This window comes from Silurus meridionalis, chromosome 19 (assembly GCF_014805685.1).
Source record: "Silurus meridionalis isolate SWU-2019-XX chromosome 19, ASM1480568v1, whole genome shotgun sequence".
Taxonomy (NCBI): Eukaryota; Metazoa; Chordata; class Actinopteri; order Siluriformes; family Siluridae; genus Silurus; species Silurus meridionalis.
This window is the reverse complement of record NC_060902.1, coordinates 676,398-692,337: the sequence shown is the minus strand read 5'-3', so window position 1 is coordinate 692,337 and position 15,940 is coordinate 676,398. Positions and strand designations below refer to the sequence as shown.

The following is a 15,940-nucleotide window of genomic DNA, read 5'->3' as shown; positions in this document are numbered from 1 at the left end:
TCATCCATGAGCCCGGCGTCTGAGCGGCCGTCATTTTGCTCTGAGGAGCGTCCCCGAACCGCGTCCCTGAGCCGCGCGTCCCCGGGTTTTCTTTTTGTTTGTGCGTGTTAATGATAGCCACGTTTTCAGACGCAGAGCGCGACACGGTGACGCGAGCTCTTACACAACACGGGGCTTTTCTCCGAAAACAAATCAGCCGCACGTGAACGCCAAGAGAACAACCTGTTCTTTCACGAGCTGCTGATACAAACATTATCAATAGAAATAAATAAATATTATTAAAAACACTTTCTGTTTTGTGTTACAGTCAGAACAGCACATACACACTAAACTAATCGGATTTTATTTCTCCTACAAATCCAGCTCTAACATCAAACAAACAAAAACAAACCCAAAGCAAAATCCGGGTCCTGATGAAACGCAGCACAGCGCGGGATCGTAATTACTGCCAGAAAGACAAATCAAAGACATCTTCTAAACATCTCATAAACATCCTGCAGAAGCTCCACACCAGCACAGGCTGCGCTCCAGACAAACACTCCGGCACACTGAGCTCTTTCATGGGGTGGGGCAGGAGGTCCTCAAAACTTCAGCTGACTTTAAAAATCATTAAATGAAATACATCAAATATTTGATATACAGAGAGAGAAGTTAATTTTACACTCACTGGACTTCCGGTTCACATCAGTCCATACCAGGATTAGAAAATCCGTCTCATTAAAACATTCATTACATCTCACTTTGATACTTCAATTCCAAAGCGCGCGCGCACACACGCACACACACACACACACACACACACAAGTATACGCGCACACACACCCACACACACACACACACACACACACACACACACACACACACTATACACACACACACACACGTATCACGTATACATGTGTACAGCTTACACTCACACGTGTGTGTGTGTGTGTGTGTGTGCGTGTGTACGCACGCACGCGCGCGCTCACAGAGAGCGCTTTTCCTGAAGTTTTGTCCAGAGTCTTTCACACAGAGTCTGGTTTTGAAAATAACGAGGACCGGAAGACTGAACTGCTTTGTGGGGACCTGAGCAGCCCGAAGCTCTAGAGGCCATTTGTGCAGCATGGGGGGGGGCTCCAGTAAACTCCTCAAGGACACTGCAGCTCGCTGTCATGCGCTCACAAACCCCGCAGAACCCCGAGAACCGAACAAACCCGCGGCCGCCTTTACCTTTTTGCTGTTCCTGCTGTTGTACGTGTTGACGGCGGTCCTCGGCGGTACGGACAGCAGCATTTTCCCCCGCGCTGAGTGCGTCCCAAAGCGGACACTGGAGCCAAGCCTGCTCGCTGACGTCACAAACAAGGAGGCGTGGTCATCGCGGGCCTCCTCCCTGCTCTTTCTTTTGCTATTCTATTCTGTTCTATTCTGTGCCATGCGATGCTCCTGGGTCCTAAAGCCCGGCATTTAATAGTAATGATAATAAAAACATTTATTACATAGCAATAATACAACAATAACAACATTTAGTGAAATTAATTATCTTTATTAGCATTTATTCAGCTACTACAGAAGCACATTGCATTCACAACGAAAAAAAAACAATCACAGAAAGGATCTTATAATTATGACTTATTATCTCATAATTACAACTTAGTATCTCAAAATCATGACTTAGTATCTCAGAATTATGACTTATTATCTCATAATTACAACTTAGTATCTCATAATTATGACCTAATATCTCATAATTCTAACTTATTATCTCATAATTATGACTTATTATCTCATAATTATGACTTATTATCTCATAATTATGATATAAGTGGGGGCAGTCTGTGGCAGGGGGGCATTTTAGCACATAACAACAGATTTGACGTGACTGCATTTTTTGCTCGAAAGCGTCTCATTGCGCAACCATGGAGACGTAGCCGCTATAATATGGTTTAGCTTGATGACTGTATAAAATATATAATAAATAAATAAAGATAAAAAAAGACACTGTTCAAGTGATACTGATATTTTTAAATTATGGTTTGCTTTTAAACCACACTAGAGTTCCACACTTCCCCTGAAGACATGATTAATAACACTATAACAACAGTGTGGCATTCAGGACTTCACCAAACGATCGATCGATCGATTGATCGATCGATCGATAGATAGATAGATAGATAGATAGATAGATAGATAGATAGATAGATAGATAGATAGATAGATAGATAGATAGATAGATTTGTTTTACACGTTTTTCACACAAGGACAAAATTTACTGCAGTTATACAGACAGGCTCATTGTGTGTGTGTGTGTGTGTGTGTGTGTGTGTGTGTGTGTGTGTGTGTGTGTGTGTGTGTAAATGCAATAAATTCCTTAGGTGTTATCAGTGTGTGTGATTTGTTCTGCAGAGTTTCAGCTCACGGAGGAGAAAAGTGTTTATAAACTCACTGATTCTGCTGAAGATTAAACTCTCTCTTCTATTCTCGCTCTGTCTCTCTCTCCCTCCATCTCATATTCTCACTAAAGTTAAAAGAGAGAGAGAGAGCAGTGATTGGTGGAGAGCTGTGAGAGTTGTTTTGATTGGTGGAGAGAGTTGTGATAATAATGTAACAATAATAATCGCTCAACAAAGCATGAAGATTCAGCTACATTTCATCTCTTTCTGGTGTGTGTGTGTGTGTGTGTGTGTGTGTGTGTGTGTGTGTGTGTGTGAAAGAGAGATTGTGTGATAGTGTGTACATTCTTTGAGTCACTGCTTTCTAAGAACTAGAGAAAAAAAAATCCCAATAAGTCACGTGGTGTTTGTGTTTCGGGGCTTGTGGCTCGAAACCGACTCAGCCCTGCCTGAGCTCTCAGTTTCACAGCGCCATCATGTGGCTGCAAAATAAAATCACAACGATTTTAAAATTGATCATTCTTATAAATTAAGCAGAGTCACTAAAAGATCAACTAATTTTAAATCAATCAATTGATCTATAGATAGAGAAATCTGGAGTAAGAGTCCTAAAAATTATAAAACAGCAGCAGAACTCCAGATGTGCAGGTTAGAATCTAAAACTATAACAAGAACATCAGGGACCAAAAACAGACAAAAATCTGATAAATCTATTTTTGACAATAGAACAAAAACATCTAAAATGTTTAAACTCAGAAATTGTACCATTTAAAAAGTGTCTCAGAAGTAAAGATGGACGGAGCTTCACTGATCTGTGAAAGACTGTGTCCTCTACATCAAATTTCAAAATAGTTGAATATCTTATCATTTACAGAACATCATATCATCAAACGATTCTGAGAATCTGCAGAAATGTAGTGTACAACAGTCATTGCATTTAAAACAGTCATGCTTCTTTATGAATAACACTGCATGGGCTCATTAACACCTCCAGAATTGATTGTTTGTCATCCACAAATCCAGGTTCAAACTCTTTCATGCAAAGAAAAAGCCACATGTGAACATGATACAGAAAAGACTTGGATCTTGAAACTGCTAAAATCCTGTCACAAAAAAGACAACATTCCACTCCCCAAACTCCAGCAACTGGACTCCTTAGTTGCCAGATGTATACGGACAGTTGGTACACAACTTTTTTGAGACATGTTGCAGTCATCAAATTTAAAAAGAACTTATAATGGTATTTTCCCTTAGTTTTAACAATAAATTGTGTTCTATGTTCTATTGCAAATAAAATATGGTTTTATGATATTTACAAATCATAGCATTGTTTTTATTTACATTTTACACAGTGTCCCAACGTTTTGGACTTGGGGATGTATATTAAGATGTATTTTTTTTTTTTGGAAGTTTGTAAGTTCCTGCTCCACCTTCCCTGCCTGTAAATGGCGCCACCTACAGTATATTTCCTTATCATTTTATAATTACTCTTAACTCGCATGTTCTGGTGTGTAAACAATCCGGAAACGTCTCATTGTGTTGGGAATCTCACTTTCCTTCAAAACAGACAAACAAGTCATGAAAAAGTAAGTGGATTTAGCATTTTTCTGTCCTCTGGAGGAATTTCCTGTGTTTTGTTTGTGTTTCAGTAAAACTCCCTCTTGTTTTGCTGCAAACGTCATGAAGAAAAACAAAAGACTTTCCAAAAGCAACAACTTCATCAAATGCTTTCGGCTCTTTTCATCACAAAGAGATAAAAACGCTATTGTGAGCCTCGATCTCCATCCCTGCTCCAATTCTTCTCCATTTCACCCAGAAGGAGGACAAAGTGTACTAATATCAGTGTTCTGTTTTCTTCACCTAAAAGAGAGAAACACAAACTGAAAAAGCCACAAGACGTAAAAACATATGAATAAAGCAGAACCCAAAAATCCTCTGACGTCACAATCATTCATAATTGATCTGATTCTGATTCTGACGTGACGCTGTGGATTTGGAGCTCAGTGGTTAAGAGTCTGGGTGACTGATTGGAAGGTCAGGGGTTCAAACCCTTAGGCTCTTGAACAAAGCCCTTAACCCTCTGTGCTCCAGGGGCGCTGTATCATGGCCGACCCTGCACTCTGACCACAGCTTCTGAACAAGTGGGATTTCACTGTGCTGTAAAGTAAATGTGACAAATAAAGGCTGTCCTATTCTGAGATATGATTGGACAGAAACCCAGACCAGGAAGTGCAGACATCAGGAATGTTCCGGAAGCGGTTCTTTGTACAGTTCTATTAGAACAGTTTGTGTTGGTAATGAGTTTTTTCACTTATTTGTGCATATAAAATGAAATCAGTTATTTAATATTTAAATATGATAATATTATAAAAATAGTTATTTTAACAGGCAAGTAAATTATTTCTAGCACAAACTACTTTTCAAAATTCAGCTGGGAGCTGCCCAATCAAATCTCACTAACCAATGAGAGTAAAGCTCTGCTAGGCCTCGCCCCCTCAAGAGAAGCATGATTAATAAAAATAAATGTGTTAATGAAGTGTGAGTTTATTAAAAATGTGTTAATATTTTTTTAAATGTGAAGTTATTATTATTATTATTGTTGTTGTTGTTGTTGTTGTTGTAGTTACATTATGAAAACAGATCATGGTTTAAATACAGTCTGTTTAATCATATGACCAACATCTGGAAAGAAAACTGCAGTGTTGTTCTGAAAACACTTAGAAGCTGGACATCGTCCCTGAAGCTCCTCAGAATAAAGCAAAATAAGACCACACACCTCACACACACACACACACACACACACACACACACACACACACACACACACACACACACACACACACACACACACACACTCACACACACACACACACACACACACACACACACACACACTTACATTCTTTCACACACACACACACACACACACACACACACACACACACACACACACACACACACACACACTTACATTCTTTCACACACACACACACACACATATACACACACACACACACACTTATATTCTTTCACACACACACACACACACACACACACATACACTCACACACACACACTCTTACACTCTCTCTCACACACACACACACTGTTACACTCTCTCTCTCTCTCTCTCTCTCTCTCTCTCACACACACACACACAACACACACATACACACACACACACAAACATTTAATCTGACACTCTCACAGACACATTCACACTCTCACACACACACACACACACACACACACTCTTACACTCTTACACTCACACACACATACACACACACACACACACACACACACACTGTTACACTCTCTCTCTCTCTCACACACACACACACACACACACACATACACTCACACACTCAAACACACACACACACACACACAAACACTTAATCTGACATTTTCACAGACACATACACACACACACACACTCAAACACTCTCACACACACACATACACATACACACACACACACACACACACACACACATACTCTCAGTCACGCACACACACACACACACTTACACTCAAACACACACACACACACACACACACACACACACACACACACACACACACACACACACACACACACACACAGATTGTTGTGTACATAATGGAAAATTCATCAGTTCTGATGTGACTCAGTGACTCTGTGGTTTTGGTTCGGAGGATCTGGAAAGAAGTTTCTCTTCTGAGAATTTCATAAAGACTCACAATTTACCATCAGAACTCACAATCACACCTCACCTCCTACATCACCCTCAAAACTCCACAAAATGAAACCTTTTGGTCTGTTATGGACTTTTCTCTTTTTCTGTTTGCATTTTTTACCCCAACTGAAACAGAAGAAGAGGCGAGACACTGATTTATTATAACATCAGGAAATCATTTCAGAGATTTAACAGCTCTAAAATTTATTTTATTTATTTTGAAATTATTCTTTTGTATAATATTTGTTTCTGCTATTTTATTTTACTTTTTTTTTCTAAGAAGCACTTTATTAAATTCGATTTTTAATTTCTTTTTATGATAATAATAATAATAATAATAATAATAATAATAATAATAGTTATAGCCCATATTCTAATAAAATGTAAATTATAATATTGCATCTTTAACCAAATTAAACAAGGAGTAAATTATATAGTTTTTAAAACATTTATTATTTTGTACTAATAAACTGTTTTCTATAATTTGAACGTTAAAATAATTCATTTTGTAAACTATTAAAATGTTTGCTACAAAAAAATATTTTTTTTACTTGTTCAAAAGTACAACTAAAATAAATAGAAATAAACAAATGCATAAATAACATGTATTGTATCAACGTTGTGAAATGTTGTGATGTCATACTTTATTTGTTTATTTGTTTATTTTACAGACAACTTTAACAGTTTATTTAGACTTTTGCAGACCTGAATGAGTTTTAAAATAAATCACTGAAATTTAAAAGACACACAACCTGGCAACCCCAACTACACAGTTTGCTTGTTCACAGTGGCAGCCTGTGGTTGCCAGATTGAAAACATTTCATTGTTAAACATATATATGTGTGTTCAGATCAAAGAAAAAGTTGTGTGTTTGATCTCAGTCTGAGTCTCAGTGCGGTGAGTTCAGTAGAATAAAATAAATATTAAACATCAAACAGATTCAAATCTGGCAACCTCATGATAAAGAAAATGTACAGGGTTGCCAGATCGTTGCCATAAACCCAGAAGGTCGCCAGGGTGTGTGTGTGTGTGTGTGTGTGTGTGTGTGTGTGTGTGTTTGTTTTATAATGCCCAAGCAATCTGGCAACCCTGACACATCCAATCTGGCAACCCATCGCGCAGCAGGAGCGCAGAAGAGAACTGGAGACGGGCTCAGATGTTTTTCTCTCCTGCAGGACTGTTGAGGAGAAACGCTGAGGGCACGCGCACAGCTCCGTGATGCTCACTGTGTGTGTGCGTGATGTGCATGCGTGTAAGTGTGTGTGTGTGTGTGTGTGTGTGTGTGTGTGAGAGATTTCAGCAGCCCTGCAGATGATCCCAGTTTCCATCATGCACACAGTGAAGCTCAGCTGAAACCCTGCGCGACCAAGCAGCTCTATTCCACACTCCTCCTTCTTCTCCTTCTTCTTCTCAGGACTTCTGCTTGCTTCTTCTTTGAGGACTTTTCACACTTGATCACACCAGGATCCTGTTTGCAAAATCCAAGTGGATTTCAGGTGTGAAAGTTGGGGGAAGGAGCAGAAGAAGGAGCAGCATGTTGCGCGTGCCGGGGAGCTCCGTGGTTCCCGGATTGCTGCTCTTGTGGAGCTTCTCGCACAGCTTGGAGCTGATCTCTGCTGCCACGACTGAAGAGGGTGAGTAGGTTCAGGAAGGTTTTTTAGGAGTTTAGATCACACACACCAGGAATGGAAAGATCTGGTTTGGGGGTTTTGGTGTGTACTTTTGTCTCCAGCAGACTTTTCGAAAATGTTCCTCAGGAAGTATTTGCAGGTCCGCATGGTGCTGGAAGTCTGTGATCTTCTACACGTATGTGCTAGAACTCAGATTGTAGTTCTCTCTCTCTCTCTCTCTCTCTCTCTCTCTCTCTCTCTCTCTCTCTCCTGGGATCCAGCAGAACTTTTAGAAGTGCCTCCTGAAACCTTTTACTTCAGTCAGAACCTTGAAATTGTGGTGGCATGCGATCTGGCAAGATCTTCACGCTGGTCATGATATTTGGGTTTGGAAGTGGAAAAATTCTGTCACTGGTGTGTGTGTGTGTGTGTGTGTGTGTGTGTGTGTGTGTGAGAGAGAGAGAGAGAGAGAGAGAGAGAGAGAGAGAACTATGTAGGGTTCTTTTCTTTTCTTTTTGAAGTTTTGTCCTGAATTTGGTTTGTAGGTTCTTCTACAGAATCAACCAGACTTTTGAATGTTTCCTCAGAAACCTTTTGCAGATTTGCACAGTATTAGAATTCTGTTGTGATCTTCTAACTGATGTTCTAGACTGTGAGGAGAAGTTTATGGTGGTTCTCTAAGAAATGAAAAAGCTCCTGGAAGATCTTTGAGGAGATTGTGGAAATGTTTTAACAACAGAACCTTGCAATTGTCCTCCTGGACCGCTTTGTGTAACAGGAATGTCTTCTGAACAAACCCCAACATTCGGACTGTGTCTTGTACCAAAACAAAGGATTCTCAGAAAACTGAGAAGATCTTTGAGAAGATCCACAGATAGGTGTGTGTTTTCAAACAAAGGGTTAGTAGAATGCTTTTGAAGCGTGAATAGTTTCTTCATGAACGTTGTAGTTGGTTGGGAATCCTGAAGGTGTCATGATGTTTAGCAGTGAATCTGTGGTTTTGATCAGTGATCTATCAGAGTTTGAAGTGTGTGTGTTGATCTTCTAATCTTCTACTCAGAACATGATCACCAGTTTGTTTTACACACTGAGTTCTGCTGAAGCTAACCTGGAGCTCCAGCTCTGAAGGCAGTATTGGGAGTATTATATTCCTGTGTATTAAAGCAGCGCTGTGTAATTTGTGATAGTGCCCCCTGCTGCCTGTGACTGGAGTGACCTTTAGTGCATCAACAACTTTCCTTATTTTTTTCTCTGGATTTATTATATGGAGGTTTTAAATGGGGGGCAGCACTGAGAAAACAGAGGTGCTGGTTATTTCAGGGCCAGAAAAGTGAAGAGATGATGAATAAAACATTGTGAAAGAAGGGGATTGGTGTAAAATTGAGTAAAGACGTACAGAATCTTCTAAAACCATGTGTTTTAATACTTTTGTAATAAATACGCAAAATTCAGAATGAACATGATGTGGAATAAAAGTGTTAGGATGTATATTCGAGCTGGGAAACGGGTCTGGTTCGTGATTCACTATAGAAGCAAAACGTTTTCACGTCTAATCTCACGCTGACGTATCATCATCACCGCACTCCATCAGTGTCAACCTGCACTGAGAGAACATCTCCTCATCTTCTTTATGTTCTCAACACACACTCTGCTCAGAGAGGTAGATTTATCTCTGTGTGTGTGTGTGTGTGTGTGTGTGTGTGTGTGTGTTTGCTCTGAACAGACGTATGACTCGGTGGGTCTCTGTGCTAACGCTGCGCTAACACTTCAGCTCTGCTATTCCGAACAGACGTGTGAAGTTTACAGAGCAGCACGAAGACTGACTGTTTTCATTCACATCAGAGATCATCTGCGCACACACACACACACACACACACACACACACACACACACAGCAAAAACAGACATACAGACCGTAAGAGAGAGACAAATAACAGGTTAGACAGGCTAACAGGAAAAAAGTCTAGACAAGGAATAAAAATAAATTATTTTCATATTGACAGACAGACAGACAGACAGACAGACAGACAGACAGACAGACAGATAGCTAAAGACACAGACGACCAAATCCAGTTACTGCAAACAGACAGTACACACAAAGACACAGACAGACAGACAGACAGACAGACAGACAGACATGCATGAGAGAGAGAGAGACAGACAGACAGACAGACAGACAGACAGACAGACAGACAGACAGACATGCATGAGAGAGAGAGAGACAGACAGACAGACATGCATGAGAGAGAGAGAGAGACAGACAGACAGACAGACAGGCATAAAGAAAAAGCGAGAGAGACAGACAGACAGAGAGAGAGGCATAAAAGAGAGAGAGAGAGAGACAGACAGACAGAGAGACAGGCATGAGAGAGAGAGAGAGAGAGAGACAGACAGACAGACAGACATGAGAGAGAGAGACAGACAGACAGACAGACAGACAGACAGACAGACAGACAGAGGAAAAGAGAGAGACAGACATAAAGAACAGTGTGGATTCCATGCGAACTGGATCACAGTGTGGACTCCAGGAGAACCTGCTCTGCTCTTCAGGACAGTGTGTGTGATGTCTTGGGCATGGAGAAAAGGTGTGGAATGCAGGTGTGAGGCATTTAAACAATATGATACAATATGATAAACCTTTAAACCTTCTCGATACCAGAAGTTTGGGGTCCGTGGTCCCGAGTCCTGCAGGGACGTGTGTGCTGAGGTTTCACGTTCATTTAGCACACTCGTTTCCTCACCAAATCGCATTTTATGTTGAAGATGTGGGAAGTGTTGCTCAGTAGTTAAGATGTTGGACTTCTGATCAGAAGGTCCCGAGTTTAAATCCCACCACCACCAATCTGCCCCTGTTGGGCCCTTGAGTAAGTCCCTTAACCCTCTTCTGCTTAGCTGAGCTCTGGATAAGTGCATCTACCAAAACACCCTAAAACTTGCATCGTTACCTCTGACACTGGAGCCTCCTTCCAAAACTGTCCCACATGCACCTTACCGTAAAAAAACAAAAACACCCTTTAAATCAAAGGTGTACAGATCCGGGCCGTTACCATGGAAACGATAACGCACCAGAACGAGTGCGGTAATAGAAACCTGCACTAATGTCAGATCCGATAATCAACACCACCTTCTGACCAATCACCATCCAGAACTCAGCCAGAACTTCTGACCAATCACCATCCAGAACTTATTTAAAGCTCATATACGTATGTTTGAGTTGGGCTTCTTCGTAGTACAATTCCCCGTCTCTTTATTTCTTCTATTGCAGTGTGTGTGTGTGTGTGTGTGTGTGTGTGTTAGTTACATCATTAGTTTCACATGCTTATGTCATCACCATGGAACAGAAGACAGATCTACTGTCTAATAGACTCTGTAAAAGGTCATACACTTCATTCTGGGACTTTTTAAAGAGTTTATACTCAGTCTGATTGAGGAACGTACGTCTCTCACGTCTCTCACGTTGAGTAAATGTGATCTGAACCGTTTCTGTCTATCAATCATTTGTACTTACAAACTTTTTACGCCACGTTGTGTTTTTTTGTTCTCACTTTTCGGCTCAAGTGCATCGCCGCTGAAGTGCTCTGTTTCCATGGAAACGTAAAATCAGTCGCATGATTTTGAACCGCTAATCAAAATGTGACCTGCAATAAAAGAACATAACACACACACACACACAAGCGGAGATTAAAATGTTTGCCATAATACACCAAATTTCTCTGTTCTTCGGTATGTTTTTTTCATTTTAAGTAGCATCCTCCTTTGATGTTTAGTACTACATTGCCCTGATTAGATTTAGTTCCCCAATGTTTAATAACATCTGCCCTAGTTGTTCTATATCACATGACCATCTTATTTAATCCTGTGGTCTTGTTTGAATTGCAGGTCCTCCACCTACCCATTTACACCACTGACCTCATCTACATCACCGACCTCATCTACACCACCATCCTCATCTACACCACTGACCTCATCTACACCACCGACCTCATCTACACCACCATCCTCATTTACACCACTGACCTCATCTACACCACCAATCTACACCACCTACCCATTTACACCACTGACCTCATCTACACCACCATCCTCATCTACACCACTGACCTCATCTACACCACTGACCTCATCTACACCACCTACACCAATCTACACCACCTACCCGTTTACACCACCGACCTCTTCTACACCACTGACCTCTTCTACACCACCAACCTCTTCTACACCACCAATCTACACCAATCTACACCACCTACACCAATCTACACCACCTCATCTACACCACCATCCTCATCTACACCACTGACCTCATCTACACCACCGACCTCATCTACACCACCATCCTCATCTACACCACTGACCTCATCTACACCACCTACTCCATTTACACCACTGACCTGATCTACACCACCAATCTACACCACCACCTCATCTACACCACTGACCTCATCTACACCACCACCTCATCTACACCCCCAACCTCATCTACACCACCGACCTCATCTACACCACCAATCTACACCACCTACACCAATCTACACCACTGACCTCATCTACACCACCAATCTACACCACCATCCTCATCTACACCACCATCCTCATCTACACCACTGACCTCATCTACACCACCAATCTACACCACCTACCCTGTTTACACCACTGACCTCTTCTACACCACCAACCTCTTCTACACCACCAATCTACACCAATCTACACCACTGACCTCTTCTACACCACCAATCTACACCACTGACCTCCTCTACACCACCAACCTCTTCTACACCACTGACCTCTTCTACACCACCAATCTATACCACTGACCTCCTCTACACCACCAATCTACACCACTGACCTCTTCTACACCACCAATCTACACCACCTACCCTGTTTACACCACCGACCTCTTCTACACCACCAACCTCTTCTACACCACCAATCTACACCAATCTACACCACCTACCCCGTTTACACCACCGACCTCTTCTACACCACCAATCTACACCACCTACCCAGTTTACACCACTGACCTCATCTACACCACTGACCTCATCTACACCACCATCCTCATCTACACCACTGACCTCATCTACACCACCAATTTACACCACCTACCCCGTTCACACCACCGACCTCATCTACACCATCAATCTACACCACTGACCTCTTTTATACCACTGACCTCATATACACCACTGACCTCATCTTCTACACCACTGACCTCATCTACACCACCGACCCCGTCTACCCCATCACAGTGCACTCCTCCTACACTGGTGAGATAAAATAAAGAGTGAAGCGTGTGTTCTTCATGTCTGATTTCCTCAGGAGAGAGAAAAATGAGAGAGAAAGAGTAAAGAGAGAACTCTCCATGCCCCCTCTCCTCGTGCTCCTCCTCCAGTTCTCTTTCTACATACACTTCATAGATTAATGACTTTTCTCCATCCAGATGTTTCACAGCAGGCGAGTGAGCAGGAATGTGTCTCGCTTCCCCTCTCTCTCTCTCTCTCTCTCTCTCTCTCTCTCTCTCTCTCTCTCTCTCTTTCTGGCCATCTTCCTTTCCTGTACTCGTCTCTGATCTCCTTTGCCAAAGTTGATCCTGTTCCACTTTTTATCTTTTTTGTGTCCATATCATGTTTCCCGTCCACCTGCATTTCTCCAAAACCTCCCTGAGATCACTGCAGTCTCTTCAAACTCGCTCCTGCCTTCAGATACATTCATTCATTTATTTATTTTAATTAATTATTAAAATAATTAATTTGATTTAATTAAATTTGTCCTCCCTGATCACTTATTCATTTACTAAATAAAATGGTTGCCATGGTGATTTTGATCCACATAAATTGGACAGAATGCCTTAATTTTCATACGACATCCTAATTGGCTCTTGGATTTGATGATGCAGTCATTTTCTCTCATGTTTTGAGTTTTTCCCTACATTAAACTGCTCTCAGGAATAAGTAAATAACTCCTCGTTTGTGTACATAGCATACAGACTTAGCTTGTTTTTGTTTTTTTTTTGCTAATCTGCTAATTTGCTAATAGCAGTATTGTCAATATCGAAAGACAAATGTTTATATACTTTGTGTTGATTATACAGGCCACGCCCACAAACACCAATAAAAGCTGGTTGTACACAAATAGAACATTTTTAAGAGCGTGAAATAATGTGACAAAAATCATTCTGTAATTTTTGTTATTGTAGAAGCTTTTTGTAATTTAGCTGTTTGCTGTCTGATGAATTTTTGCCTGAGGAATGGAGAAGGAGTGTGCTGGTACTGATCTTAAAGAATAAGGGAGATGTGCAGACCTGCAGTAACTACAGGGGAATAAAGTTGATCAGTCACACCATGAAGTTCTGGGAAAGAGTAGTGGAAGCCAGGCTGAGAGAAGAGGTGACCATCTGTGAGCAGCAGTATGGTTTCATGCGAGGAAGAGCACCACAGACGCATTATTTGCTTTGAGAATGTTGATGGAGAAGTATAGAGAAGGTCAGAAGGAGCTGCATTGTGTATTTGTGGATTTAGAGAAAGCGTACGACAGGGTGGAGAGAGGAGTTGTGGTGTTGTATGAGGAAGTTGGGTGTGTCAGAGAAGTATGTGAGGGTGGTGCAGGACATGTATGAGGACAGTGTGACAGCAGTGAAATGTGCAGTAGGAACGACAGACTGGTTCAAGGTGGAGGTTGGACTGCATCAAGGATCGGCTCTGAGCCCTTTCCTGTTTGCAGTGCTGAGGGACAGGTTGAAGGACGAGGTCAGACAGGAGTCTCCCTGGACTACGATGTTTGAGGATGATATTGTGATTTGTGGTGAGAGTAGGGAGAAGGTGGAGAAGAGTCTGGAGAGGTGGAGGTACACGCTGGAGAGAAGGGGAATGAAAGTCAGTAGGAGTAAGACAGAGTACATGTGTGTGAATGAGAGGGAGGGCAGTGGAGGGATGCGGTTGCAGGGAGAAGAGGTGGAGAAGGTGGAGGAGTTCAGGTACCTGGGGTCAACAGTGCAAAGTAATGGAGAGTGTGTTAGAGAAGTGAAGAAAAGAGTGCAGGCAGGGTGGAGTGGGTGGAGAAGAGTGATAGCAGGAGTGATTTGTGATAGAAGAGTATCTGTGAGAGTGAAAGGGAAAGTTTATAGGACTGTGGTGAGACCTGAGATGTTGTATGGATTAGAGACAGTGGCATTGAGTAAAAGACAGGAGGTGGAGCTGGAGGTAGCAGAACTGAAGATGTTGAGATGTTCGTTGGGAGTGATGACGATGGACAGGATTAGAAATGAGTTTATTAGAGGGACAGCGCATGTAGGACGTTTTGGAGACAAGGTGAGGGAGTTGAGAATGAGATGGTTTGGACATGTGCAGAGGAGGGACATGGGGTATATCAGTAGGAGAATGCTGAGGATGGAGACACCAGGAAGGAGGAAAAGAGGAAGAACAAGGAGGAGGTTTATGGATGTGGTGAGAGAAGACATGCAGGTAGTTGGTGTGAAAGAGGCAGATGTAGAGGACAGGGGGGGATGGAGATGGATGATCCACTGTGGAGACTACTAATGGGAGAAGCAGAAAGAAGCTTTTCTTTTGTGTTCAGTTTGTGACTTAATATTTTTCTTTCTTTTCTTTTCTTTTTTTATTTTTTCATCTCGTCTTTGTTACACACCAGGCAGCGACCAGACAGACAGCAGTTACTGGAATATTCTTTTTTTTTTGGGATTTTGTGTAGGCTCATGGCTCTGGTTAACCTCACACACACACACACACACACACACACACACACACACACACACACACACATGCACTTTTAGACTCATCATATTTCTGCAGCTAACGCCTTTTTATTTCCAGTAGCTGATGACCTGCTAAACTCATGGTGAAACTCATCAAAAATATGCTGAATTGACAAAGCCCAAGATTCTCGTGATTGCATTGGGCAACAAAACCAATAAAATTCAAAAAGAGACAAAATATAAAGACAAAAATATAAATAGGAAAAAAAAAAAATATATATATATATATATATATATATATATATATATATATATATATATATATATATATATATATATATATATATATAAAATATATAAATGTATCTATTTTAATGCAGTAAAACGTTTTGTATTTTTCATTTTATTTTTTATTGCTTTTTTCTGAATGCACAATTAAGAATGAGCAAAACGAGCAAACTAATAAATAAGTTAAATGTCATTTTTACTTCAAAAAAAGATGTTTACAAATGATTTCTAAATGTGCTT

At 41.1% G+C, this 15,940-nt stretch overlaps 2 protein-coding genes across 2 annotated transcripts in view; one reads left to right on the top strand and one right to left on the bottom strand.

The window, feature by feature from the left end:
* Window positions 1–1,387, bottom strand: part of rbms2a (RNA binding motif, single stranded interacting protein 2a) — a 31,088-nt gene extending 29,701 nt beyond the window's left edge. The window contains 1 exon segment of the mRNA XM_046875317.1: window positions 1,213–1,387. Coding sequence (XP_046731273.1) covers window positions 1,213–1,275 — 63 coding nt within the window. The 5' untranslated portion in view covers window positions 1,276–1,387.
* Window positions 1,388–7,206: 5,819 nt separating this feature from the next.
* Window positions 7,207–15,940, top strand: part of lrp1aa (low density lipoprotein receptor-related protein 1Aa) — a 117,066-nt gene continuing 108,332 nt past the window's right edge. The window contains 1 exon segment of the mRNA XM_046874969.1: window positions 7,207–7,728. Coding sequence (XP_046730925.1) covers window positions 7,629–7,728 — 100 coding nt within the window. The 5' untranslated portion in view covers window positions 7,207–7,628.